This window comes from Sarcophilus harrisii, chromosome 3 (genome assembly GCF_902635505.1).
Source record: "Sarcophilus harrisii chromosome 3, mSarHar1.11, whole genome shotgun sequence".
NCBI lineage: Eukaryota > Metazoa > Chordata > Mammalia > Dasyuromorphia > Dasyuridae > Sarcophilus > Sarcophilus harrisii.
In genome coordinates this window covers 187,491,772-187,518,633 of record NC_045428.1, presented here as the reverse complement: position 1 = coordinate 187,518,633, position 26,862 = coordinate 187,491,772, and the positions used below count along the sequence as shown (strand labels likewise).

The 26,862-nt window shown below is 32.1% G+C and overlaps 1 protein-coding gene across 3 annotated transcripts in view; it reads right to left on the bottom strand.

The window, feature by feature from the left end:
• EPHA3 (EPH receptor A3) overlaps positions 1-26,862 on the bottom strand; it is a 427,207-nt gene that overhangs the window by 285,898 nt on the left and 114,447 nt on the right. For all 3 annotated transcript variants that reach the window (XM_031958857.1, XM_031958855.1, XM_031958856.1), the window contains exon 3: positions 17,314-17,974. In XM_031958857.1, coding sequence (XP_031814717.1) covers positions 17,314-17,974 — 661 coding nt within the window. The remainder of the gene's footprint in view (positions 1-17,313; positions 17,975-26,862) is intronic.

Here is a 26,862-nt window from a genome sequence, read left to right as displayed (position 1 = left end):
CCAAGCAGCTTAATGGAGTTTCCCCTTCATTTCATTTTTTCCTCTTTAAACTTAAATAATGCATACATTATTGGCAGTGCCAAAATGTTGCCAAGACTTAGGCATCTGTTTGAAACAGAAAAGAAAACTGTGACTTTGGAAATGGTGTAACTTATTCATCTGTCAGTCAGTTTATATTTCTCAAGCCCCTAGTACAGTAAGTTCTGAAATAAATTATAACAAATGTAGAAAGTATGGCATCTGTCCTCAGGAAGTTTTCAATAGGCAAATGATGGTGTTTACTATAGAAGGTTAATAATAACTATGCCTTACCCCCTGATGTTTTCCTATTTGCACATAAAACCTACGTCTAATAATGTGTCTAAACTTGAAAAGATGCACAAATGTTTTGAAAGGCTTCTAGGTCATGACATGCTGTAAACATTCATTTACGCAATAATATGTGATTATAAAATAATTAGGCTCCTTCCTTCCACAAGCCACACTAGAAAATCAGTTTCATTACTTGATAGCCAGACCTCATAAGCTACATCAGTACCACATGCCAGGAAAGTTAATATGGGATGGCAGGCATCTAAAATCCAACCCAACCCTGCTGGGCAAAACTCTTAAATTAGCCACAATGTAGAAAACCTTTCAAGAAAGGTACTGACAATTTCCCTTGACCTGCTTCTTTTCTGAAGTTGAGAGTGCAGGCTTGGCTACTGGCCAGAATTAATAATTGTTTATATATTTTATGACAGTTGAATGAGCTTTTTAAAAAAGATCCATCTGTTTTGCCCGTCCTCTTAAACAATATGGGGAAAAGTTACTTTTGATCACTGATAAGAGGCACCATGATCATTAACTCATAATGAAATCTACTTTTACTTTCCATCTTCTTTTCCTAATAGCTGAATCTTGCAAACATAACCACTAAGATAATTTCATTACCTATGATTAATACTTATAAAAATTTTCACATAAAATAATTCATGTCCTTTCCCTCCAATACAACAGCTCCATTAAGTAGGAGTCTTTGGTATTAGGTACTTTTTATGGTTCAATCAGTCAGTCACGTTAAAATCTGCTTTCTGGACCATATCAAGCCAATACTGTCCATAGAGTTTTCTTGGCAAATATATTGGAATATTTTGTCATTTCCTTCTCCAGTAGATTAAGGCAAATAGTGACTTGCCCATAGTCACATAGCTAACAAGTGTCTCAAATCGGATGTGAACTCGGGTATTCCTGCGTCCAGACCCATCATCTATTTACTGAATCATCTATATGGATTTCTACACAAACTCTTTTAAAAAGTTCCACTATTAAAGATAGATCCTCTTTAACACATGTCTGTATAGTCTGTAGATCCCCATGATTTTTCTATATCACAATTATTGAAGTTCTTTCATGTACTGGAGACTCATTTTAATATCCTGTGTATTCATTAAATATAATGCAAATATCTGTGTTCAAAACATATTCTTGTTTTGAGGGAAAACTTGCAAAGTTACTTTAATTACTATTCAACACTAAGTGATTTCTACTTTGAACCTTCATTCCATCCTCTGCCTTTCAGAGTCATATATTAAAACAAGAAGATTCAAAAGTGATAATTAATAATATTTATGAAAACTGCATATTCAGTCATCTCCCAAGTGCCTGGAAATTTTTTTGCCATTTGGAGATTTTTCAAATGAAGAATGAACCATATTGTGAGACCATACACAGTGGCAAGCAGCTAGTGTGTTGCTGAGACTTATTCCCCACTCACCATCATCTCCTATCAATCATTTTCTTGCTTACTCCAAATGATGCCTATTTTGATCTCTCATTCCAAGCTCTGCCTTTCAGAGTCATAAAACAAAACAAAAAGATTCAAAAGTGTCAATTAATAACACTTATAAACATTTTACATATCTAGCACAGGCAGTGGATATATCAGTCACATCTTAAATGCCTGCTATATTTTTTTTTGCTATTTGGAGGGCTTTCCAATGAAGAATGAACCATATTGTGAAACCATACACAGTGGCAAGCAGCTAAGTGTGTTGCTGAGACTTACTCCCCACTCACCATCATTTCCTATCAATCATTTGCTTGCTACCAGCAGGAGTAATGGAAGGAGATGCAAAAAAAGAGATGAATTGAGGCACGACTTTGTTCTACTTGCCAAAAAAGGGGGGCAGATATGCCATATTAAGGTAATTTGGCTTCCTATATTTTGCCTAATCCCAGAAGGAAAAATAATTTTTTTTCTTTCTGAGTTAATGCCTATTCACTCTCTAGACATTTAAAGTATGCATTAATATCATTCTCATTAATATGGATAACCAAATTCTCCCACAATTCCTTTGACAGAGAGGACATCCAGATCTTTTTCATTGTTATTAATACTAGAAAAAAATCTTTAAATAAATGCACAGCCTTTCCAAATACTCGAAGTCAAAGAAGAGGATTTAAAATGACATACTTGATTCTGTTACTTTATTCCCCCCACTTTCTCATCTTCCCCTTCTCCCCTCTGAAAAGAGGGAATTGTGAGCACAGAGCATAGAGTCTTCTTATACAAATACAAATAATTATCTTGTTAATATAACCACTCCTACTTGTCATCTTCTTATTAGTATGAAATTACAGAAGAATGAAGTCTGAGGTGGAATCAGATTCCATGTCAACACATCAGAGTGTTCAAGATATTTTCTAGTATAAAATGGAATAAGGCAGCATCTGCATAAAACCTCCCTCTTTTGCATAATTCAACAAAATTCAACACACATTTATTAATGTCTACTATATTCAGCGCATATAATTGCACATACTTCTTATATAAATATTTCTACATTGCTTTGCCTTTCTTAACTCACCCCCAAAAACTTACATTTATATTTGAACATGGGCAGATGTAGTATTAGTAGAGCATATAGTACGTTATAATAGAAAAAGAATAGGTCTGAGAGTCAAAAACAACTGGATTGAAGTCTTAGTATTCTCCCTTCATAGATGTGTCTCTGTGTTAATCAACTTACATTGTGAGCCTCAGTCTCATCTAGAAAATGAGAATGACAATATATTTACTGTGTACTTTACAAGGCTTTTGGAAAGAAAGCTTTTTGGTAACTTTAAAGTTCCATGTAGAAGAAAGTTACTATTATTTCCAGTTATTTCCATTAGAGTGTCTCTATGATTAAGGAGTCTCTGTTAAGAACTATTTAATTATAATACAAATAGGGACACTGGGAGCAGAGTGGAAAGAATTATAGAGAAGGAATAGGATTCCCAGCTTTATCATTGATTATCTCTATGACCTTAGATAAGTCCCTTAATGTAAAGATTCAGGTTTGGGAATTTTTCTCCCATATGTATAATTAAGATGATAATGATCAGACTTGTACTATTATAAGGATCAAATGAAATACTGCATATAAGACATAGGCTAGCAACTTTTCATCACTGGATCTACAAATCCCCTATTTTCTAACATCATGTCTTTATTTTCCTATAGAGATATCACATTTCTTAAATAATAATAAAGGAAAAATGCTATTTGTTCTCATGTAATTTAAGGAGAATTTTGGTTCTTCAGTGGTCAACATGCCAATAGATGACTTCAAATCTCAAGAGGCACAAAGATTTGAAAGGAAAGACACTTCAAAAACTTAATCAAGAAGAGATATGTTTGTATGAAATTGATAAATAATTCAAGCTAAACTGTGCTTGGGGATTTATTTCTTATTATGAAATGAAGTAATCATGAATTCTATCTATTACATCATCATAATTACATTATCGAGTATTTATATCAGTGCTTTAAGGTTTGCAAAGCATTTTAGAAATATTATTTCACTTTATCCTAAAATAAAACAAACAAAAAATTGAAGTATGGTTGGAATTAATATTCCATTTAACATATGAGAAAACCAAGACAGAGAGAGATTAAATAATTCACCAAGTATCTCATAGCTACTAAGAATCTGAGACTGAATTTGAATTCAGTTTTTTCTGAATCCTGCACCCACATTCCACTGTTACCTAGCTGCCATTATCAAATCCTAACAATCCTTTCTCTGAGATTTGGACTTTGCCCATGAAAATTCAAAATTATAATCGTTGTATACCTAGCAAAATATTAGTAGAAAATCTTGTCTCCAATTCTTCTTATACAAAGTTTTTTTTTCCTATAAAAATAATAGTAACTGGTTCAAATACAATTTCTTTCTTTAAAAATTTACTGGAATATTCAATTGCATTCAATATAAAATTTTAAATCCTTATCATGGATTTTAAGATTTTTTTCCAGCTGCCTTTCTATGTCTATTATTATTATGTCAAACTCTCCATTTTAGTTATACAAAATTCTAGAAAGTCCCTAATCTTACAAATATATACATACACATATACACATACATACATATATAACTATATGCATGTACATACATACATATATGTATATGTATATAGGCTAGTCTTACCTATAAAACTCTCATATAAACCACATCCATATCCTACTTTTAAAACCATGCTAAGGCAATATTTTAAAGTAAAAGTTTCTCTCCTCCAGGGTGATCACATTCAGGTTCTTTAGCCCATCATAATTATTATATTTCAATCCTTTAAACAAATTTAAAGGTGACAAATCACTTCCATAAGCTAACTCTGAAATGCTATATGTCTTTACCATCTTTCTGCGATTAACCTGCCTGTATTCAGTCACTCCATTCCAAATTCATTCCATAATGCCCTCATCATTTAGATAATAAAAGCTGACATTAATATATAGCACCTGGCACATAGTAGATGTTTAATAAATGTTTGTGATTGAATTCTTTTTAGTGTTTATATATAGCACTCGACAAATAATACATTATATGATTCCCACAACACTTTAAGGCAGATGCTAATATTATCACAAGAGGCTTTAAGACTTGTGGGATGATCTGGTTCCTGTGGATCCATACACTTCAATCTCAGCATCATGTATTTATTTCACATAGCTGTATTCTATCAAATTTATCTCTGTTTCCTTTGAAAATGCTCATATATTTTCTATATAATTTAATCCAATAATCAACACTACCTACCACTCCCTTGGAATGAATGTATTTTCCTTTTTCCTACCAATATAAATGGACTACCTACTCAGTACTCCCTAAACAGTAGATATCCAGTTAAATGTTGGCCTACTATACTATTTCATCTTGAAAAGGGATTTTTCTTTTGTAAGATGCAAAGCAGAAAAAGCAGAATTCTAGATATAGTAAATGGGCAAAGCATCTAAAAGCAAAGATTGACAGTTCTAATAACAACCAGCAGGCCCTATTTCAACCATATTGGTACACAGAATTGTTTCTGTATCTTACAAAAATGCACATATTGCATGAGCATTTATTCAGAACTGGTATCCTGTCAGCTCTTACCATATGTTTTCTCTTTCCTTGCTGAAAGTGAATCTTCATGTCAAAGAGCAGCAGCTGCTCTTAATTATGACATCTACTTTTAGCCTTATGGTACACAGTCATTGACCACCACAATTCAGACTCTAGGCACACATTATAATCAAAGTCTTTTCAGTATTCTAAGTGAATCTAATTTCTTTTTTTTTCTTTAAACTATCATAAAGAGAGACAGTGTTGTATAGTGGATGGCCTAGCTTCCTAGCCAAGAAGAGCTCATTTCTAGGCCTGCTTCCAAAATTTGAATAAGTCACTCAACCTTCCGATGCTTTAAATACTTCTAGAAAACTATATATTGTACAGAAGATGTCAATCTGCACTGGCAAGGGGAGTTTCCTCTTTGAGAATGTTTTATACCTAAGAAATCAAAAATTTACTTCTTATCCCCTAAACTACATTTTGCCTATAGCTGATGATGCAAAAGTTTAATAAAATACAAGAGGCAGCTTAGATCTGTATTTTCTATGATGCTGTTCAAATCACATCAACACAATTAAAATTGTGCATCTATAATTTGCTTCCAGAGCAGTCGTATATAGGAAGATGATTGGATAGATGATGGATTAATGGATTATACAGTTACAGAGTCCATTACTTCAGTGTCACACAAGTTAGTCCCTCAAGCTGGGTTTCAATTAAAGACAGTAAGGCATTTGCCAAAATTGTGTTGTTATTAATATATTTCAAGATGAGGAGCTTCAATAGTAGCCATATATAGGATGCCTGTCTATTCAAACTCTTCTTTCAAGATATCTCTCACTTTAAAAGCATTTTCATCAAGTATTATCAAAACTTATCACAATTGTTCTATAAAACCTTATTAACTTCTATAAATTATGCTCTGAAACTAATAAACCATTGTCAAAATCCCAAAGTCAGACACAAACGGCAGAGAATTCACTGAGGATTTAGAAGGTGAGGAGGAGGAGGAAGTTAACAACATGTTCAATGTTCTATACCAACAACATGATTTTTAAGTTGACACAGATTGTATTTAAGGACATGAATGACACTAAGAGATGATCTCCTCCTTAAAAGGCCCGATTTAGTTTATTTGGTTTGACAATCATTTTGTTTATTTTTTTTCCTTGATCTAAGAAAAGATGACAACAAATTCAAACTATTAAATTTTCAAAAAAAATTAAGGAAATATCAGTGATGTGATGCATTTCTTGAGAGTTTTCAGTACATGCAGTACTTTTGGTGATAAAAGAATAGATACGAGGGAAAATATGACGATTATGAGAATAAAATAAGTATGAAAATTTAAAGACAAATTTTCTTTACTATTTTGCAAAACTTACATATGCTTATGTATGCATTCTTCACAAATATGTAATTCAGCATTTCCTGCAGACAGTAAATCTAAAGCACTACAAATTGTCTGAACCATGATTTAAGCTATAAAAAGGAAGTATAATTTCTTATCTTCTTTCAAATGTCTATTCAAATTGACTGAATTACCATAATGAATTTAAGAGATATTTGGCTAGAAAATATATATCACTAATATAATAGCCAACAAGGTTTCATCAAGAAAAGGTCATGTCAGAACACCCTTGGTTTATTTCTTATACTTTTTTTTTTTTTTACTAGATTTACAGATCGTAAGAATGCCACCAATATAATGTGCCTGCAATTGCATGAAAAAGGGTATAGTCTCTCACATTCTTCTTATAGCCATATGGAGAAAATTGACCAAGTGAGAAAAATAGAGTTTAGTAAAACTTGGCCCTGGTAAAATAGAAGCAAAAAGAGTAGTTATCACTGGATCAGTATCATTCCGGAGGGGTGTCTCTAATGGAGTGTCCCAGGGATCTGTCCTTGGTCTATATCATTCAATACTTTTTTTTTTTTAATCAGTGATTTAAAGAATGGTCCAGATGGTGTTATAAATCAGCAAATTCAGGAGAGTCTGGGATGAAAGGTAGGGCAGTTAAAAGGCTATTGTTGTTCAGTTGATTTGGGGCCTCAAATAGGGTTCTGGCCCATAATATTACTTGACAAAGATACTGGAGAGATTTGGCATTTCCTTCTCCAGCTCATTTTATAGATTAGGAAATTGAGGCAAATAGGGTTAAGTTGCCCAGGATCAAAAGCTAATGTGCTATCTTACTGTTTCTATATGCAGCCACCCATGATTTTTGCTAACAATGATTTAAAATTTGTTTAGACTAGTCTTTATGCTGATGATAAATTATGGGAGAAACTAGGCTCAAGATATGTGGAAGAATCGGTTGTTGATAGCAAAGCTTGTCCTGAAATTCACTTAAATGAGCCAATGCATTTAAAAGAAGCAGAGTATCTTTATGAGAACCAGTATCCATGAGAGAAAACTGGGAGTCACATTTACCCTCTGCTTCAATATCTCCAGAGGTGGAATACTAACTTTCATTTTGAGGTTTTCCATTTCATTTTTTGATAGCAATATTTATTAGGAAGGTTTTCTTCTATATTCTGTAAAGAAACCTGTCTTTTCTTGGAATACATAATCATTGTCCTCAATTTTGTCCTCAGGGTCAAAATCTAATTATGCTTCTTTGTTACAACTATTTAAATATTTGAAGGCCATAATCATATGCCCTCCCCACCCTTCTCTCCAGGTCTTCTATTCTTTAAACCAAACTATTCTCTACATTCTTTAAGTAATTATTACAAGGCTGTTATTTCCCTCACCAAATTAGTTATTTGACATTAGACATGACAATCATTCTTATATAATATGATACTCATAAGTGAACATAGTTATCAGAAGAGAAAAGAAAAGGTCAATTAAAGAGCGAAATTCTATTGAAAGCATTAAAAATCTCCAGGAAAAAATGTCCATATTAGACTGTTATACTTCCGATGATTTGAACATCCTAAAACCACCTAGTAGCTTGATGGAAAAAAATGACCTTGTCTTCTGGAAAGGTTAACAGTCAACTTATCTGGAGATATTTGAGGGCTGGACCTCTAAAATTGTTTAACTATGAGATATATCCAATGGTAAAAAAATAAGCTCTTTATTTACACATCTGTAGTCTCTTTTTTAGAAGTTATAGCTTAAATAGTTGTAAAATAATATATGTTGCTGCTGGTATAAATAATAAAATAAATAATAAAAGTAGCCTTCATATAATTCTCTAAATTATATATGTAATGTATAGATATATGTATATGTATAGATATATGTAAATATATAAACTCTTCAAAGTTTTCAAATTAATGTATTTATATGAAGGTTAAATAACTAGTTTAATTGTGACCAACTCTTCCTGATCCTACATGGGATCTTCTTGGCAAAAATATTGGAGTGGTTTTCCATTTCCTTCTCCAAAGAGATTAAGGCAAAACAGAAATTTAATGTTTTACCCAGATTCACATAACTAGCAAAGGTTTAAGAACAATCTGAACTCATGCCTTCTTTATTCTAGGTTCAGTGTTTTATCCACTAAGCCATCTAGCTGCCTTGAATTGTTAACATGCTGTATGTGTTTGTGTGTATATATGTTGTATATACTCACACAACACTATACAGAATACCTACATATATACATATATAACTACATAAATATATAAATATATGTGGAATTGACATATATATCCATGTGTGTGTATATATGTATTTGCGATTTAGTTATTTGGTCTTGTTTGACTCTTTGTGACTCCATGGCCCATACTGTCTATGGGTTGCTTTTTGTTTTGTTTTGTTCTACTTTTGGTAAAAATACTGGAGTGGTTTGCCATTTCTTTCTTCAGTGGATTCAGTATCTGAAGTCATATTTGAACTCATATCTTCCCAATTCTAGACAAGCATTCTGTCTCCTGAACCCTAAAGCTGTCCCATGAAAACGATTTTATCCAGGTTTAAAAAAAATTTTTAAAGTGTCAGAAGTGGCTTTTAAATCTAGGCATTCACATCTAAGACCAGAACTCTGTCAAACAGAATCCTTCTTATATAAACCTTTCAAAACTACCAATTTTAACTTGATCCCTATGAATTAATGTTTCTATTATTTATAGAATTGTTCTTGAATTATGTCTTTAAGCCATGGTTCATTACTGATAAAATTTTACTTGTTCTTATTTGTTTTGAGGTATTTTGTCATGGTGAGTTATGAGTTGTCTGTAGTCCCTAAATTTAACCACAATCATATCTCTTTTAAATACATTAGCAATTAAATTGTCTCTGTCTGGTCTAAATAATCTGATTTCTAGGACATATAGAACAAAGAACTAGAGTAGTTCTCAAATAACTTAAGAATAGAAATGTACAATCTAAATTAGAAAAACTATTCATTTTCTCACAAACTCTCAAATGAAGGTTTAAATCTACTGGAATATATAAGATTTGCTTATTCCTTTTTATTCCCTTAATACAGGTTTAACCTATCTCTAACCTAAATTCTGTTGTCCACACCAGACAATGATAAAGCTCAGAATAAGGGGATTATTTTTGAGATATAGACAAGGTATTATGCAAAGGAATCTAAAGAAAACAGAACACCACAAGCTAGAAGAGTATAAAAACCTTTTGGAATATTTTTCAACTTCTATTTTTGCCATAAAATACATATCATTCCTATACCTCTAATGCTTCTTTTCCAAATCAACCAAAGTAGATAAAATATAAATATGAAGGGACTAATAATTTTAAAATTTTACTCTAGAATTCAAGCTTTCCATCAATGAAAAATATAGTGAAGCAAATCCACACCAAGAAATGAATAAAAGTCAGAGTTTTCTAAATCTATGTGTGTGAACTAATGGAAAACATAACAATACATCGATAGTCTTGATGAAAAACTTTAAATAATAACAGGTCACTTATATTATCTGTAACATTTTGTTATCACTTCACAACTTAATTTTATAGTTTTAACTTTTAAGGGAGAAAAAAACCACCAATTTGGGCATTCTACCACCATGTGCCCCGTTTAATTGAAAGATCTTGACTCCAAAGGGATCATGGTAAAAAATGCCTTCTTTCTTTGATCAGAGAAGCAGTGCATTACAGGTACATAGTGAAACACACATGATTAGAAATAGCCAACCAGCCAATCTTTGTTACAAGGGATGGTTCTTAGTGGGCTCAGGGGAGGGAGTTGTTGAGAAGTGACATCTATGTAAACACACACACACACATGTAAATATATATACACACATAAATATACATCCAAATATGTATATATATATATATGCATTTATATTTGTATTCACATATACATATATAAAAAATGTTTAAAAATCAGTTCCACAATTCCTTATTCAATGAAGCAGAGTATAATACATTAAAAATCACTAAAGCTGATAATTCAAACAATTTTAAAAATATATTTTAAATTAAGATTTTGTGCTTTTCTTTCCTACTTCAATTTTTCCTGATGAACCTATTTCAATTCTAGTCTGATTGAGAATCACATTTCTAACTCAATCATTTTATCTTAAATCATATTCCAATGCTTTTGAGTATTCCTTGTACTATCTTCTTAAATGTTAAATTAGTTTGATATCAAAATGTCCCTGGGTTATTTTTCTTGGTTACCAGTAATTTTGTGTTTTGCCAGCTTCTCTTTAGGTCAGCTACGATGGGGAAATATTCAGATGGAAAGAGAAATATCCTATTCTCTTTTTCTGTTCCTTGCTCTTTTAATCTTTCTTCTATAAAGAAAAAAGAAATAGAAACTAGTAGAGAAATGGTTCTATTCTGGATGTTATTAGCAAAAACATAAAACTCTCAGAGTTCTTTTCATTTAGATGAATTAATAGATAATTTTCAACTTTCTTCTTTTTAAAGTAATCCTTAATACTGGTGTATTTTTTCTATTTATTATTTCTATTTTTTCTTATATGTATGTTATTTGAACATAGTTGTTTGCATGTTATTTCCACTATTAAACTGTGAGTTCTGTCACAACAGAGATAGTTTTGGGGAGTTTTAATTTATTTTTCTTTCTTTGTACTCTCAGGGCTTAGCTTAGTGTGTCTGGCACATAATACACTCATAATAAGACTTGAGGACAGATTATTATTTAATAATGAAGCTACATATAATTTAATTTGAGCATAATCAAATATAGGTCTAAAAGCCTGTTGTTACTAGCAATAGTTTCAAATACAAACTGCTACTTTCTTTAAAAGTTTAGAAACAAATACTTTGTGAACATATTTATATAGGAGCATTTCTATTAAATAATTTTAATTATATAGTGAACCACTATTCTATTTATAGTGAATATTTAAGATGTTGCTTGGCATTTTAATTATATCATTATAAGTATTGTAATGTTAAAAATCTATATATACTTCTCTCTGGAAGAGAGAGCAGATAAAATCAGTTGAACTCCAGAAAGGTTGGATGTGTAGATGAGAAAAAAGAAGGAAGAAAATTATTCAGTATTGTAGATTTTATATTCATCATTTGGTGGATATTCAAAGTGTTTATATACTTTTCAAGAATTCACATTCTCAGCTATTCCTCAATGAATACAATAAAATAATTGTGAGGAGCTACAGAGAGCTTTAGTTATTAGTCAAAAAGATTAGTTTAAATATAATAATAATAATAATCCAAATCATTCCTCAAATCTCTAGTACACACTCTCTTACTGACATCAGAAATGAGAAAGTCTATGCATCACTGGCCTCTGGAAGGTCACCTGAAAACTATCCCATGATGAAAATCTTTCAAAACAAGCTAGAATATTTTGTTTTATTTTTCCATTTTCTCTAATCATCTGATTATGAAAAAGAATTTCTGATTTCTGATTGAATCTAAAATCAAAATCACAAGGCTATATAACTCCCCACCAAGCCATGACCATATTATCTGCTTTTAAATACATTCTTAGAAAAAATATTTCCTTTTCCCCACCCCTCATCCCTGGATTGTTATTATGATTTTCTCTGAATGGATTTTTGTGGTTCTTTCCTTGGAATAACTTGCTATTTCTCCCACATATAATTCTAAACCCAGATATTTTAACTACTCAAGAAACAAAGGCTGTGAGGTTATATGACCACCGCAGTGCTCCATGGTGTTAGTGACTTTTCCCATTATAAACCAGAGTTTTTCCAAGGATTTAAAGCTTTGTCATAAATATCTCTGAGTCCAATTTTGAATAAGGAAAAACAAAGAACAATAATTCAATAACATTCTCTCTCCTTTCAAACCTTCCAATCCTTTTACAAAGTTATATTTTGCTTTAGTTGGCATTAGACTTGGAGTTGAAGATCTTGGGTTCAAATTTTGCCTCCTTCTTAGCTGTATGACCTTAGGCAAGCCTTTTAACTTCTCCTCTTGCAACTTTATGTCAAGCTATCCCACTCTCTTTATATTCATTTTCTTAAATCTCAAATGTGACCAAGTCACTTTCCTATTTAATGAACTCTAATAATATCCAATCACTACCAGGATAAATTTTATCATTTTATTATTAATGATTTTATATGGCATTTAAAGCCCTTCATGACCTGGCCTCAACTTATCTATCTACTCAGACTTATTGCACATAGACTGATGTTTAGAAAAAACAAATGTTCCTTTTTCTGCTCCTCACACTTAGGACTCCATATCTGATCTCTCTCCCTTGTACTTACAGAAATGGAATGGATTTTCTCTTTACCATCATCTCAAAGAATGTGTTCTTTCCTTCATGACTGAGCTCAAAAGACATCTTAGACAAAAGACCTTTTCTTATCTCCCAGCAACCACTCACTTTTATATATCTGTATATAAATATGTTGTCTTCTCCACTTACAATGTTAGTTCTTTGAGAACAAGAACTTTTTTTTTCTTTTATATATGTTCCCAGAAGCCAGTAGAATTCATGGCAAATATTGTTGTTTAGACATATCTGATTTCTTGTTGATCCCATTTGGGGTTTTCTTGGCAAAAATTCTGCTCATTTTTACAGATGAGGTGCAACCAGGGCTTGCCTAGGGCTGCATAGCTAGTATCTGAAGTCAAATTTAAACTCATGAAAGTCTTCTTGATTCTAAATCCAGTGCGCTATCCATTATATCACCAAGCCCTCCACAGTAAGGGGTTTAAAAATAATTATTGATTTGTTGATATATTAAGCCAAAGATGTAGGGAGTACCTACAGCATGAGTGAGACACTAAAAATGTTTAAAATAAGTTTTAAGAAGAACAACAAAAGGTATTTCTGTTCTTCTAAATGTATAATAGAACTTTTGGAAATTAAAAAATTTAATATATATGATATCAAGAAATTTTAATGTATATAATTATATTTATATAATCTCATATATTATACACTGTAAAATTTTATATTTGATTTAAATATTGTGCATAATATATTACATATAATGTACATAGATGTCTCAAAAATCTTGGTATATTTTAAAATTCCACAAGTTTAATAAATTCAGAAGTATAAATGCTATGAACTTAGAAAACCATTATTTGAAAGTTTAATTATTTAAATGTATTATATGCTTACATAGTTTTATGGATTTTTAATAATAAATTTAAAAATTTTAATTATAACAAGAAAGATTGCTATCACCATGTAGTGACAGTTTCAGGATGAAACTTTCTCACATCAATAGATTAATAGAGAAGACCCTCTTTCTTGGCCATCTTAGGGACCCAATTTAGTTCCATTAGATTTTTTTCTTGTGGGGTCACTTTAAAATTATGGGCATTTATCAAAATTTTGTTAAGTAGATGATATTAAGGCTAAAATTGCAAATGTTTCCAGTCACTGAGCATGAGCATGAAAGTTTTTAAGAAGTTCAAAAGTATACCTGAAATGTAAAGCACAATATAAACACATTGAATTGATTAAAATTATATCAATACTTTTAACTTTTAAGTAACATTTCAAATTTTATTTTTGTAAGTTTGTAGTACTTTTATCTCTTAAGTTATTAAAACTTAAAATTGCCCTAAGAGTTTAAAATAGCTAGCTTCAGATAACTCTAAATATCATAGTCTGATATAATTCTGATGATGTTCATCCCTTCTCCTGAGATCTGTTTATCTGAAGGAAATGCCTATCTATGACTTGTATACAACTGAATTAAACCACTCCATGAAAAAATGTGTTCCCACAATCTCATTTAAGATCTGGGCTCCCCTAAGATGATAAAAGAATGTCTCCAGTGCTTTCACATGATCTCAATATACAAGATTTACAGGATGATGAGAGGAGAATGAAATTGCACAGGACAAAAAGCCATTGAGTACTTGACACTAAGATTGGGATAAGAGCAGCTATGTCCTGATCAGATTTTTTTCATGCAGGGATCCCAGTAACATTTGGCTCCAATATTTTTCAATACTAATTTTAAGGCAGTGTACACAAGTATTAGAATTAGTCTGGAATACTGACTGAAAAGGGAATCAATGCCTTAATAGAGCTAATAAAATAATAATAGATACTTATGGAGTTCTGCTATTTGCAAAAATGTTTTAAATGTATTGTTTCTTGCAACCTAAGAATCAGAAAGTAACAGAAAGATAATAGTAGTCATTACTACTAACTTCATTTTACAAATGAGAAAGGTAAGACTAAAAGAGGAGCTACATAATATCTACAACATGATTGTTCCTCAGACCTCCCTAATATGAGTCAAGGGCTCTACTTACTATACCATACTCTCCCTCTACATCTCAGCGCATGTACATTTTCAAGAATGACATACTGTAATTAATTAGTCATCCTAGATAATTGTATACTTTGATAGTTTGACACTTTGAAGAAGCTATAATTTCATTAGTAAACATTCCCTCCATTAATAATGAACACAACTACTCAATGGCTTTTCATCCTATGCAATTAAATCCTAACCCCCACCTTTCTGCAAAGCCTGTATATCTAGATGTAGCCAAAGCACTGGAGAGATTCTTTTGTTCTTTTAGCATCATTCAGGCAGTCTGGTTATCTTTACATGACCTGTCCACTTCTTTATCTAGATGTAACTGTCCTCCAACAATGTCTTTTACTTCCATGCTTGCATATAAGTTACTTCTAGTGACATGTTAACAGTCTCTGTTTAATTACTTGTTTTCTTGAAAGAATTATCAGCTATTTGTTTTGATGACATTTGTTTTCCTTTATTCTCATTTTCCATACAACCTTCAAGAAAATCCTCATTCTTCTGTGACAATAGTCACAGCTTTGACAAAAGCTAGAAACCTGTGCATCCAGAGAACTACAGAAGTAAGTTAGCAAGGATCAGTACAGGGAAAATTGGTAGCTTTATTGTTCATCCGGAGTCAGAAAGTCTTACCATATGACTTAATTTTTATTCTTACTGTCTGTGTCTCTGTCTCTCTGTCTTCCTCTTTGGATTTCTCTTTTGGATTTAAATTATCTCTGTAGCTTCTTACATGCACACATGCACACACACACACATATACACATACATGACTATCAAGCTTCATTTCAATGAAAGGGTAAGAGATAAAATTTAACTAATGAATTTTTTCTTTAATGATAATATGGCTTTTCAAAAACTTAAATAGCATAAGACTTTATAATCAAAAAAACTTTACTCATATTTTTTTATTTCTTAAACAATATATATAGAGTAAAAGCAAAATGATATCATGTCTCATTTAGTGTGTTGGGACAAAATCATCAAAATCATCAAATACCAAGGTAGACTCATTGCTTCCATATGTATTGAGCCTAATGACTCAATGAATGAATGACTATTCTATGCAAATCAATTTGCTTTGCAAAAAAATAATAATAATCCTAAGTATTATCATTCAGATGACAATCTGAAATGAACAACATTCCAATGACTGGGATCTACCAAAATCTTTATATATATATATATTTTTTATATTTATATAAATAAGTTTAAATGCTATAATGTCAAACTTTTTGGAAAACAAGTCAGTCTTCATTTGCACATAATTTAAAAATAATAAAAAGATATGTACATATAATTACAAAATAACTTTCATTTCTATTTCTAATAGTCGTAATGCAGGCCAAGTTAAGAAAAGAAATATTAAGCTCAACTTCCCTATGGATAATTTTATGTATTAATATATAAGGACTCAATTCAAAACATATGAGGCAAATTCATTATTACTGTATACTTGTATTGGTCACACAGATTATAATACAAAAGCCCAAATGATACATCATAAGCTTTCATTCACAGACATCACAAGCTAAAATATTCTTCATCTTTATTATAAGAAGAACTCTGTCACATGCAGAGAAAGTTCATCTGGCACCAAGACCTCATTGAAATAGAAATCATTACTCACAGAAATAAAATAAATATTACTATGAGTTATCTAAATAGCAACATTAGTGGTCACCACAATTTGCAAAGTCTGTTATCATAAAGCTCACTGAGTGCCGATGATGTGATCAATGAACTTTAAAAAGTAAGGAAGGGTTTGCCCAGTTAGCTTATAACAAGGTCCTCGGATGAACCAAGGGAAAATAAGAAGGGAAAAAAAACAAAACTAGGTCACACTGCATTTGTAGAATGTGTGTGTGTGTGTGTGTGTGTGTGTGTGTGTGTGTGTGTATAACATACAAATTCATTGATATGGAGCTAGAAAGAATTTCAGTCTGTTTTGTCTCAAAGAGACAAAGAGAAGTTAATCTGTTTAGAAGTTGAGATAATGAAGTAATGAAAATCAGATATGGGATTTAAATATACATCCTTTAACTCAGAAACCACCTCTCTTTTTACTATGCAACAATTTTGGAATTACTCTTTCATGAGAGACATAATTTATATCAGCAAAACAAAAACCATCACTTTTTTTAAAAAAACAAAATGATCATCCCCTTGATCTTGCATATTTTTGAAGGCAAACCAAACAATGGTTTCTTGAAGATAAATTCCCATCTCAGAAACAGAAAAATTCTTAGTTATTAAAGCATGATGTTACCTTGGCAAACATAGCCCCTTTCTTCATGCCCAGCATTGCACAAGCACTTGCCAATGGGCACCAGCCACTCCCCTTCTGTGCTGCAGTACATTCTGGGTGGTTCCTCCTCCTTGGAATTATTAACACAAGAACCTCGGACTTCTACCAGGGACTGGGAGTCCATAGGTACTGTATCTGGAAACATTGCCAGGTTTTTCACCGTAAAAGGGCACTTTTTAAAGTATACCCTCACAGATACTAAGGCAACACAGGCACCAACATCTTGAAAAGCCAAATAAAAGCCTTTCCTGTTTACTGGGCCTACCTCTCGAACCTCAGTGTTGAGCTTGAGAATACGGTCCCCCAGGTCCATCTGTGTGAAACTTTCATCAGCTGCAATTGTGTCAATCTTGGTAAACTGATGTTCTTGGAATTTGATCCCGTGGTCATCATCTGATTCCATGTAGTAGAGGTTAAAAGTCTCCTTGCAAGTTCCCAAAACCAATGGGATACTATTGCAGTCCCTTAGTGTAAACTTGAGTTCCACATAAATCTTCTGAGCTGAATTTCTTGGGACCCAGTTCGTTCTCAGCCAATTATTTTGACTATGATCCATAACATTGCACACCTGGTAGGTCCTGATAGGGGTGTAATGTTCATCAACCCCACTGATCTCTTCCCACTAGTTTAAAAAAAACAAACAAACAACAAAAGAAGAAGTGACATTAATAGGGTAATTATATTTTAAATGAGATGTTGGTATCTAAGCTGTTTCACAGAAATTATAAACACACAAAACATATAACCATTATTTCTGTTGGTGACACTTTTGACATCATTTGTTACATGCCTCCTTTTGTATCGTTCTTTTTTATTTCATCTTAGCCCAGATCCTTAACACTATAATTCTGGATTTTTGTCATAGATGTTCAATATATCTTTCAGATTCCATTCTCTTCTATTTTCAATTCATCATGCATGTAAGTGCCACAATTGTCTTTGTAATGTTTATTGATCTAATCACGTTACTTCTCTGTTCAAAATTCTCTATTGATTACCAAGTACAAATCAAATTCTTTTACAGAATAGCTCAACTTTACCTTCCCAACCTTTATTTCTATTGCTCTCTTTCATGCACAAAATTAAGTAGTCTCTACCCTCTAAACTTGTATTGCAATTTCCTGCCACCATGTCTTAATTCACATCACTTCCTATGACTTTAATCCTCCCTTCCTATATCAATCAATTGATTTCTTTGATTTTTTCATATTGATAATCATATTTTCTCATAAGCCTTCACTTTGATGTGCCCATACTTCTATAACAGACTTATCATGCATCATACTTAACTATATATTTATATTGCCATGAGAACAAAGACTGAGATTCTATCCCAGGATAGACCATATCACATGGCAAAAGGACCTGCAGAATAATTGAAAGTATGTGGCATATTTGTCAAGAGGCATCTGAGATCATTTGCTGCTTCTCACAATTATTTGCTATGTGAACAGGAGCAAGTTCCCTAAGCTCTCTGACCTTTAGTATCAACTATCATGTATGTTTGCAACAATCAAATGAGATCTTATAGGATACCTTAAAGTGCTACGTAAATGTCATCCATTATTAGCATTAAATTTTTTTGATATTTGTTTATTGAATTGATCTATTTATTCTACAGATTAAATGCACTAAACTGGGTTTCTTTTAGATCAAAAAATCACAATTCTGGAAAAGTAGTTTTGGGCCTAGAAAATTCCTATCTTCTGCTGTCTGAGAATAAAATCTCAATAATAAATTGTAGTCCTTCATTGCTGTTTAGTTAAATTGTCTATGCTTCTTGGCACTGATTATCCTTCAAATAACCAAGATTCAAGTAGATTCCATGTATTTATAGCTCCAAATCCAGCCCAAAGTAAATAAGGAGCAGTCCAATATCTTTGCTGAAAGAGTAAAAAGAAGATTATTTTATCCAAAATTGGATCTTCTTTAGGAACAGGAGACTAAACAGCCAGAAATCTATCAATCTGTTGATCTTTTCCCAGGAAAAACTAGGTTTGGGATCAAACATGGTGTGTTGTTGACAAAGAGCTTTGAATAATTACCATGATAAACATTCATGTTTCATCATCTATGCAATTAATTTTCTATAGATAGAAGGTTCAAGGATTGAATGTTAAAGGTTTCAGTCATATCAAGTAATGTTAAATGACCCAAAGCAAGCTTTAGAATTATCTGTTAGAAATAGGAGAGAGACAACATAAGGCAACTGAATCTAATCCTATTACACATAGTAACTATCTTCAGTATTGTATTTAATACATATGAGGGAATAAAGGTAGAGTTACAAGAATTTGTACAGACATTTATTCATCTTAGTTCCAGTGGCTTAGAGTAAAGAACCTTATTCTAGTTTTACTAAGCAGCTAGCTTAATACCAAACCAATGGAGAACTCATAAAAATCACAAATTCCTGGAGGCAATCAGAGTTAAGTTTAAGGAAATACTTTATTTTATTGGAAGACATGATTGGTCCAAATCACAACTTTAAAGTTTTCACAACATATCACCCCACCCACATCCATGCCACATTTATTTCTTATATTATTTATATTTTAAAACACAGCTGCTAATGACTATGAGACCCCACTTCTCTTTCAGAAGATGTCCCTAGTAATCTTATTTGTTCAATAGCCTCTTAACCATTCTCTTTTATTACAGTTTCTAATCTTTCAAATCTATTCTGCAAACCAGATTCATCTTCTCCAAACGTCTCTAAACATCACTTTGGAAATGTCACTTTACAGCTAAAAATATTTCAGTGGCGCAAGGGTTAAAAAGCCTCTGGAAGCAAGGAATGCAATTCAAGGCATGTGGGAGGACCTGAGGGATGAGAGATACCAAGGAGCAGGCGAGTTCAACGTGGAGGTGGGGCATAGCCCCAAGAGGTGGTGTCTGACCCGAGGTACCAAGTCTCCCTCCTTAGTACTCTCAAAACCTAGCACGCTTCCCTCACTTTTCTTGGGCCAATCCCATTATGCCAGGTTCCTAGAGGACCTTCCCTTCCCCCGGATCCTCAGGGGGGTATAAATATGTGCTATCTAAGAATAAAGTTCTCTTTTGCAGCACCCCTCCTCCTGGTGGTCTGTCTCTATGTTATCCCAGTTGGTGCCCAAACACAGGTAAATATGGCCTAGCCATGCAGTCGACAGATGGGCAACAAGAGTGACTCTAAAGGGAGCTACAAGGTTAGGGTAGCATTAAGAGACATTACAAGTGGGTCCCCATTCATCTACAGGTTAAAATCCAAAAGGTCTTGCCTAGCAGTCAAAGCTATCCAAAAGACAATCTATATAAACCATTCCATTTTTATCTACTTATTCACCAAATCAACCTGTTCTATTCATTGTTCCCAGAATATACTGTAAATAGTTCTTAGTACATATTTGAAATTTATTAATTCAATTCAAGTCATGCATTCTAGGACCATTTCACCTCAGACCTATCTATCTCTTCTCAGAACTGCTATCGAACTACTGTAGCACTGTTTATCCCTACCACTCGTTTGCAAGATATGTAATACCTTTGTATTGATTTTGTATTGAAGCATTTTAAAATTTCTCTGCAATTGGACTGCAACTTCTGTGAGGGCAAAGACATTTTTGGAGTTTCTTTGTTCATTACCTAGTACAGCACTTTATTCTATTTAAGAGAAATGTATTTTAAACTATCTTTGCTATGAAGCTTTGTGCATACAACATTAAAAAGCCAAAATTCCTTTAACATACCTCAAATTTAATGAAGTGATAGGATATGATGTGTAGGAAAGTACATGCAAGAAAATGTAGAAGATGCAAAGGAGTTTTTTTTTTTAATGTAGTGTAATTTTTTTTCTTAATTTTCTTCTTGGAATGTTCTTATGAAGAAAATCTTAAAGGTGCAAAATATTTATAACCTAACACATCGCTACTGGAAATTTTGTAAATCTAAAATTCTCTTTCAAATCTAAGATTTTCAACATTTCACCATAAGTAAAGTTGATACTTATTCCCTGATTTCTTGTGGGAGTTTCTGTAAGGCAAAGGGAATATTCATCCTCTTCTTTTTTATAAGCAGCAACAAACATTCCACAAGAGCCATTTTGTCCAAAGTATTTCATGGGAAGCTGTTGAGAGTATGGCAAAGATGAGTGCAGAATATATAATCTGTGAATTTTTACTAACATCACATGTGAAGTCATAAGAACTACATAAATGTGCGTGTGTGTGTTAAGGCAGAAAGTATACCTGGTTCTAGGAAACCAAATTTTTAATGACTGCTTCAGTGTCTTCACAATATTTGTTCCTAGACTTGCACAAAATTAAGTGCAATGCTAATAAAAATTCAGGGAGTAACTTGATGACCTTCTCTTTGTGCATTAAAATATGATCTCAGACACTAACTGTGTGAACTTGGGCAAGTCATTTAATCTGTTAGAGGCAGTTCCTCATCTGTGAAGAGCTGGAAAAGGAAATGGCCATATATTCCAGAATCTTTGTCAAGATCCTTGGGTCACAAATAGGGTCACCAAAGAATAGGACACAACTGAAAAAATAACTTAAAAACAAAACCAAAAATTAAAAATTCAAGAGACTATAGTGCTTTCTGTGGAAAGTCTGTAAAAAAACCCCAAAAAAACAAAAACTATAAGATACACCATTATTTACAAAATATAAATTTATTTTCCAATTATATATAAACATTCCAGTTCACATTTTCACTATACATGTTCATTAGAATTCACTGCAACCTACAGTTGTTGTCTATTATAAGTAACATTGAACTATATGATAAAAAATTTAAAAAATTCAATGGTGAGCTTAAGTGATTTGAAATAAAATATGATTTTAATTATGGTGGTCTCATTGTAGTTTTTCTTCTCAATTTTAATTTGATGAACTAATATAAGCACGTGGATATAGAGATATAAATTGCAAAATAATGCAAACAGCACTGGTATGTTCTTCACAAAAAGGTTGCAGAAAGCAATTATCACTTCATTAATTTGTAATGAAGATCAAATTACCTATAAGTGATAGTAGACTGCCATTTCAGACCACTTGCAAAAACAGCAAATCCTTTATCATTATCAAGCAGTAAGGACAGGAATAAAATCCCGAAATTATCATTTGCTTTAACAATTAAAAACACATACACTAACTAAATGAGACTATTGTTTTCATGCTTACTTCTGTTATAGCAATAAATGACTATGTTTAACTCTACCTTTCAACTTTAGAAACACTAGTGTAATATTAATAATTCATTGGTAATTCATCATAGCCATGTAGGTCTTTTCCAGTTCAAGTCAGCTCTGCAAATAAAAAAAAAAAAAAAGATAATATACAAAATGTGTGGCATTTCTCTTCTTTCTTTCCAGGTAGAGAACACCTCTTTCCTTATCTTCAAGAAATACCTCAAAGGAATTTTAGGCAATTATATTTTCATTTAATAAAGGGAGATATAGATCCACTAGCCAATTAAAGACTTTTCTTGAGACTATGCCTGCACACGTCTAAAATAATTTAAAAAAAATTCTAAGCTTTGGCCTTCAGATTTCTAGTCTCAATGCTCTATTCAACCTTACTGTCACATAACACTAAGAACTTTTCTATTCCATTCTCCTTCTCCCTATAGAAGCCATTCTGAAATTGATCCACAGAAGAAGGAATCAAACCTTTACAGTATACTTGGTCTTCAGTCGGGATAGCTTAAGAAGTCTAAGGGAACTCTCAATTTCTACTTTCCCTAACAGCAGCACACTTTGTTGTCACCAAGCCAGTCAGGGAAATGTTTATTTTTAATAATTAATTGGTACTTAACATAATAACTATCATTTTGATAAACCCCAAATTATAGTAATTACTGATTTATATTCAATATTTAATTGTCATTGGATAACACTATTGGCCATTTGCTGTTGTCATTAGAATAGTTACAGATGGAGTACTGAAAAGCACTTACTTTAAAATATTTAGTTTAGTAGTTGACATTTAACAAAACCAGAGACAAATTTATATTTTCCTCCTCACTATTTACCTTATAAAAATATAGCATGAGCAGATACATATATTCAATTATTTGTATCTGAGTATACCATTTGGAAAATGGACTAACCTCACTTCTATAAATCACAGATTCACAGATTTAGAGTTGCAAGAGAACCCAGAAATAAATCCATGAGGAAACCAATGCCTGGACAAGTTAAATGACATTCCCAAAGTAACATTGATACTACATGTCAGAATTAGGATTTGAACCTAGATTTTATCATGCCAAATCCAACTTCATTACATTGCACTGGAAAGGAAAAAGAATCATAAATATGTCAAGTAACCTGAGTCATCATCTTTCCCTTGCCACTGTCTCACAGTGGGACAATGGGAAAATCAATTTACTTTCTCTGGGCCTTGATTTCCTCAAGTATAATGTGGACTAAGTTATTTCAGAATACTTTCTAACTCTAAAATTTTCTTATCTTTTGCTATTTTTGCATGTATTTTTGTTAGAGGCAAGAGGAACTGGATCTCTTTTAAAAAACAAAAATCAGTGTGTGTGTGTGTGTGTGTGTGTGTGTGTGTGTGTGTTTATGTATTAATGAACTACCACATAAATGAACTACCAAGCATTTTTATATAAAATGAAATGTCACCCAGAGTTCTTTCTAAGTTTTTCTTTCTTTCTTCAAGTATCAGATTTAGGATTAATTCTCATCATATGTCTGGACAGTTTTCCTCTTGCCTATTTCCAGGTCTGGCATTCTATTACTCCTCCTACATGCTCCCATTAAAGAAAAAAGACTACAAATCATTAATATGAACATCTTATCTGTCTATGCTAACAATTAGTTATTACAGTTATGAATATATATATCACTGAAATATTTGTATATAAAACATATTCTTTTTCTTTGTACTTAAACTTGTGCTGAAGCATACTACATATTTGGGGGAAAGTAAAAAGAGCATCCATATATATGTATAGTTTACAGTTAATCTCAGAATTTAATTATAAACATTGATAGTTGATGAAGTAAGAAAATGTATCTAACACAAGGCCTTGATCTTAAATGATCTAGCTGGAGTTTGTATTTGATAGTACCTACTAGTGACAGGTAATATAATGACTCAAGTCTATTATCAAATGCATACATACTCATATAAACAGAAGGGTGAGATAACTTTCCAGGACCTATAAGTGCTGAGGTAGAAAGTCTAAAGGAAGTATGAACACTCAAGAGTCTAGGGAAAAGTTGAATCTGAGGATACCCAACATTAGACAGGAAATCCTAGACTCTGGAAAGCAGTGCAAAATGGATAGAGCAAAAGTAAAAATGAACTATTAAACAGAGTCTTTACCAAGGAGATATAGCACACTGATGTCACATTAGAGCAGTAAACATTCCAAGAGGGATACCTACTATCTAAACTCCATTTTCATTATAAATATTCAGTTCAGTCTTTTACTGGATTTTTTTCTGTGAAAACATTTCTAAATTGATAATAGAACTCCATTTGCCTTGCAGAAATTTAGCTCCTATTTGCTTAGAGTGTCTCTCTTCCATCATAAAATGATATCTTATTTTCAACTAAGCACCATAGGAAAAATCATATACATAACAATTATTCTCCTATATGGAAGAGCAACTCAACAAAATGTATATCAATGGGGTTGTTCAGTTTATTCAGCACATTGCTTATGTTAATATTGCTGAACTATAAGATTTCTTACAATGTAGATATTTAGTTAATTCTTTTTAAATTGATTGAATTTAGCACTGGAAGAACACATAAATAATCTGATCCAACACCATCAGTTTGCAAATAATAAGACGTTTCATCCATATACTAAATCCCTGTAATATCTCACAATAAAGTAATTATAGGACATTCCTTAAAGAAATCTCTCTAGTTTTATGTATTCATATATAAAAATAATATTAATATTTGAGTAATCAAGCTTTCTTATAGATACTAAGTGATGAGTGACTGACGTTCTGAACAAGTATTAAATGTGAAAGAGTATTGTTCAAATGGATTCCTTCCCTCCAAATATTGAAAAATAACAGTAGAAAAATCTTCAAGGTACATTTTAACTCATTTGGAATGAAAACTAAGCTAAGATAGGCATTTATAAGATTATTACAAATGACAAATGACTTAGAAATTAATGTAATAGCAGTGACAGTGTTTCATTTCATATCATTTGTGAGATTCATGTAATTTCCTGCTATGATAATGGGTCACAGCCGCACTAATTCATTGCAATTTTAAAAATGCCTGTGGCGAACTCATCTGCAGAAATGAAATTAACTTGTGTCATTACAATACATATGCTAAGTTTTATTCATCTTGTTTAAAATAAAGACCTGAAGACTATTTTTTTAAAATTCTCCTTCTCCCTCCTTTAACAAAAGTAGCATGGATCTTTGAGATTTTCATTGTAAAGTGAGTCCCTTTTAAATAAATTCAGTGGCATGACACCAAACATTAATCTGTCCTTAGAGTCTACAAGAGCTTTTCTGCTGTTTCCCCCAAAGCATATAGGATTAATATTGCATAAAAATAATTTTAACTCTTTAATTGCTATTTTATATTATTCAGAGTTCAAAAAAATGGTCATGAGTGTACAATGGTAGAACAAAAATATAATTTTATTTTCTACTGTTGACCATCTGCATTAAAAAAATGAAGAATAGTATAAAAAGGAAGTGCTGAAAAATAGTCCATATTCTCCAATATCTTAACAATACTTTATAAATATTTCTCTCATTTTCATTTTCAAATCAATTCTGTAACAAACACAACACTCATTCTCTCCATTTCTGGGAGAGGAAACCAAGAATTTCAGTAATGGAAATGATTTTCTCAGGACCATAGATTATAAGTGATAAAGCAAGAAATCAAACCAGTAGTTTTTTTGTTATGTTTGACTCTTCATGACCCATTTGGGATTTTCTTGACAAAGACATAACAACACGTTGTCTAACAGGGTTAAGTGGCTTGCCCAGTTATTAAGTGTCTGAAATCAGATTTGGAGTTTTGAAAATGAGTGTTTATGATTCCAGAACCAGCACTCTATCCATTGTGCCCCAGATAATGGATTCTACATCAAATTATTTCCACCATGCTTCCAGGATTCATTGTTTCAACTGAATATCATTCATTGACTTCTCATATATAAAGTAATTGCTATGATGGAGCGCCATCACAGACTCATTATTGAAGAGAGATCTTTTTTGTTGTTGTTGTTGTTGTTCTAGTGATGCTCTTGTTTGTGAACTACATTGTACTGATTGCACCAAAATGCAGAACCAAGAAATAATAGAAACTTCAAAATCACTCAAAAGAATTTGGCCTAACTACATATACAAGAAAAGTGAAGTGGATGAAGAAAATTCATTGGCAGATTTCAAAACACATTTGAAGGGTAAATCTTTGGAGCTGATTTATCAAACAGTATAGAGACACAAAGATTTTAATAAGATTTCAACAAGAAGAGGACAGTGGGATGAACTTCCTTTGGAAAACT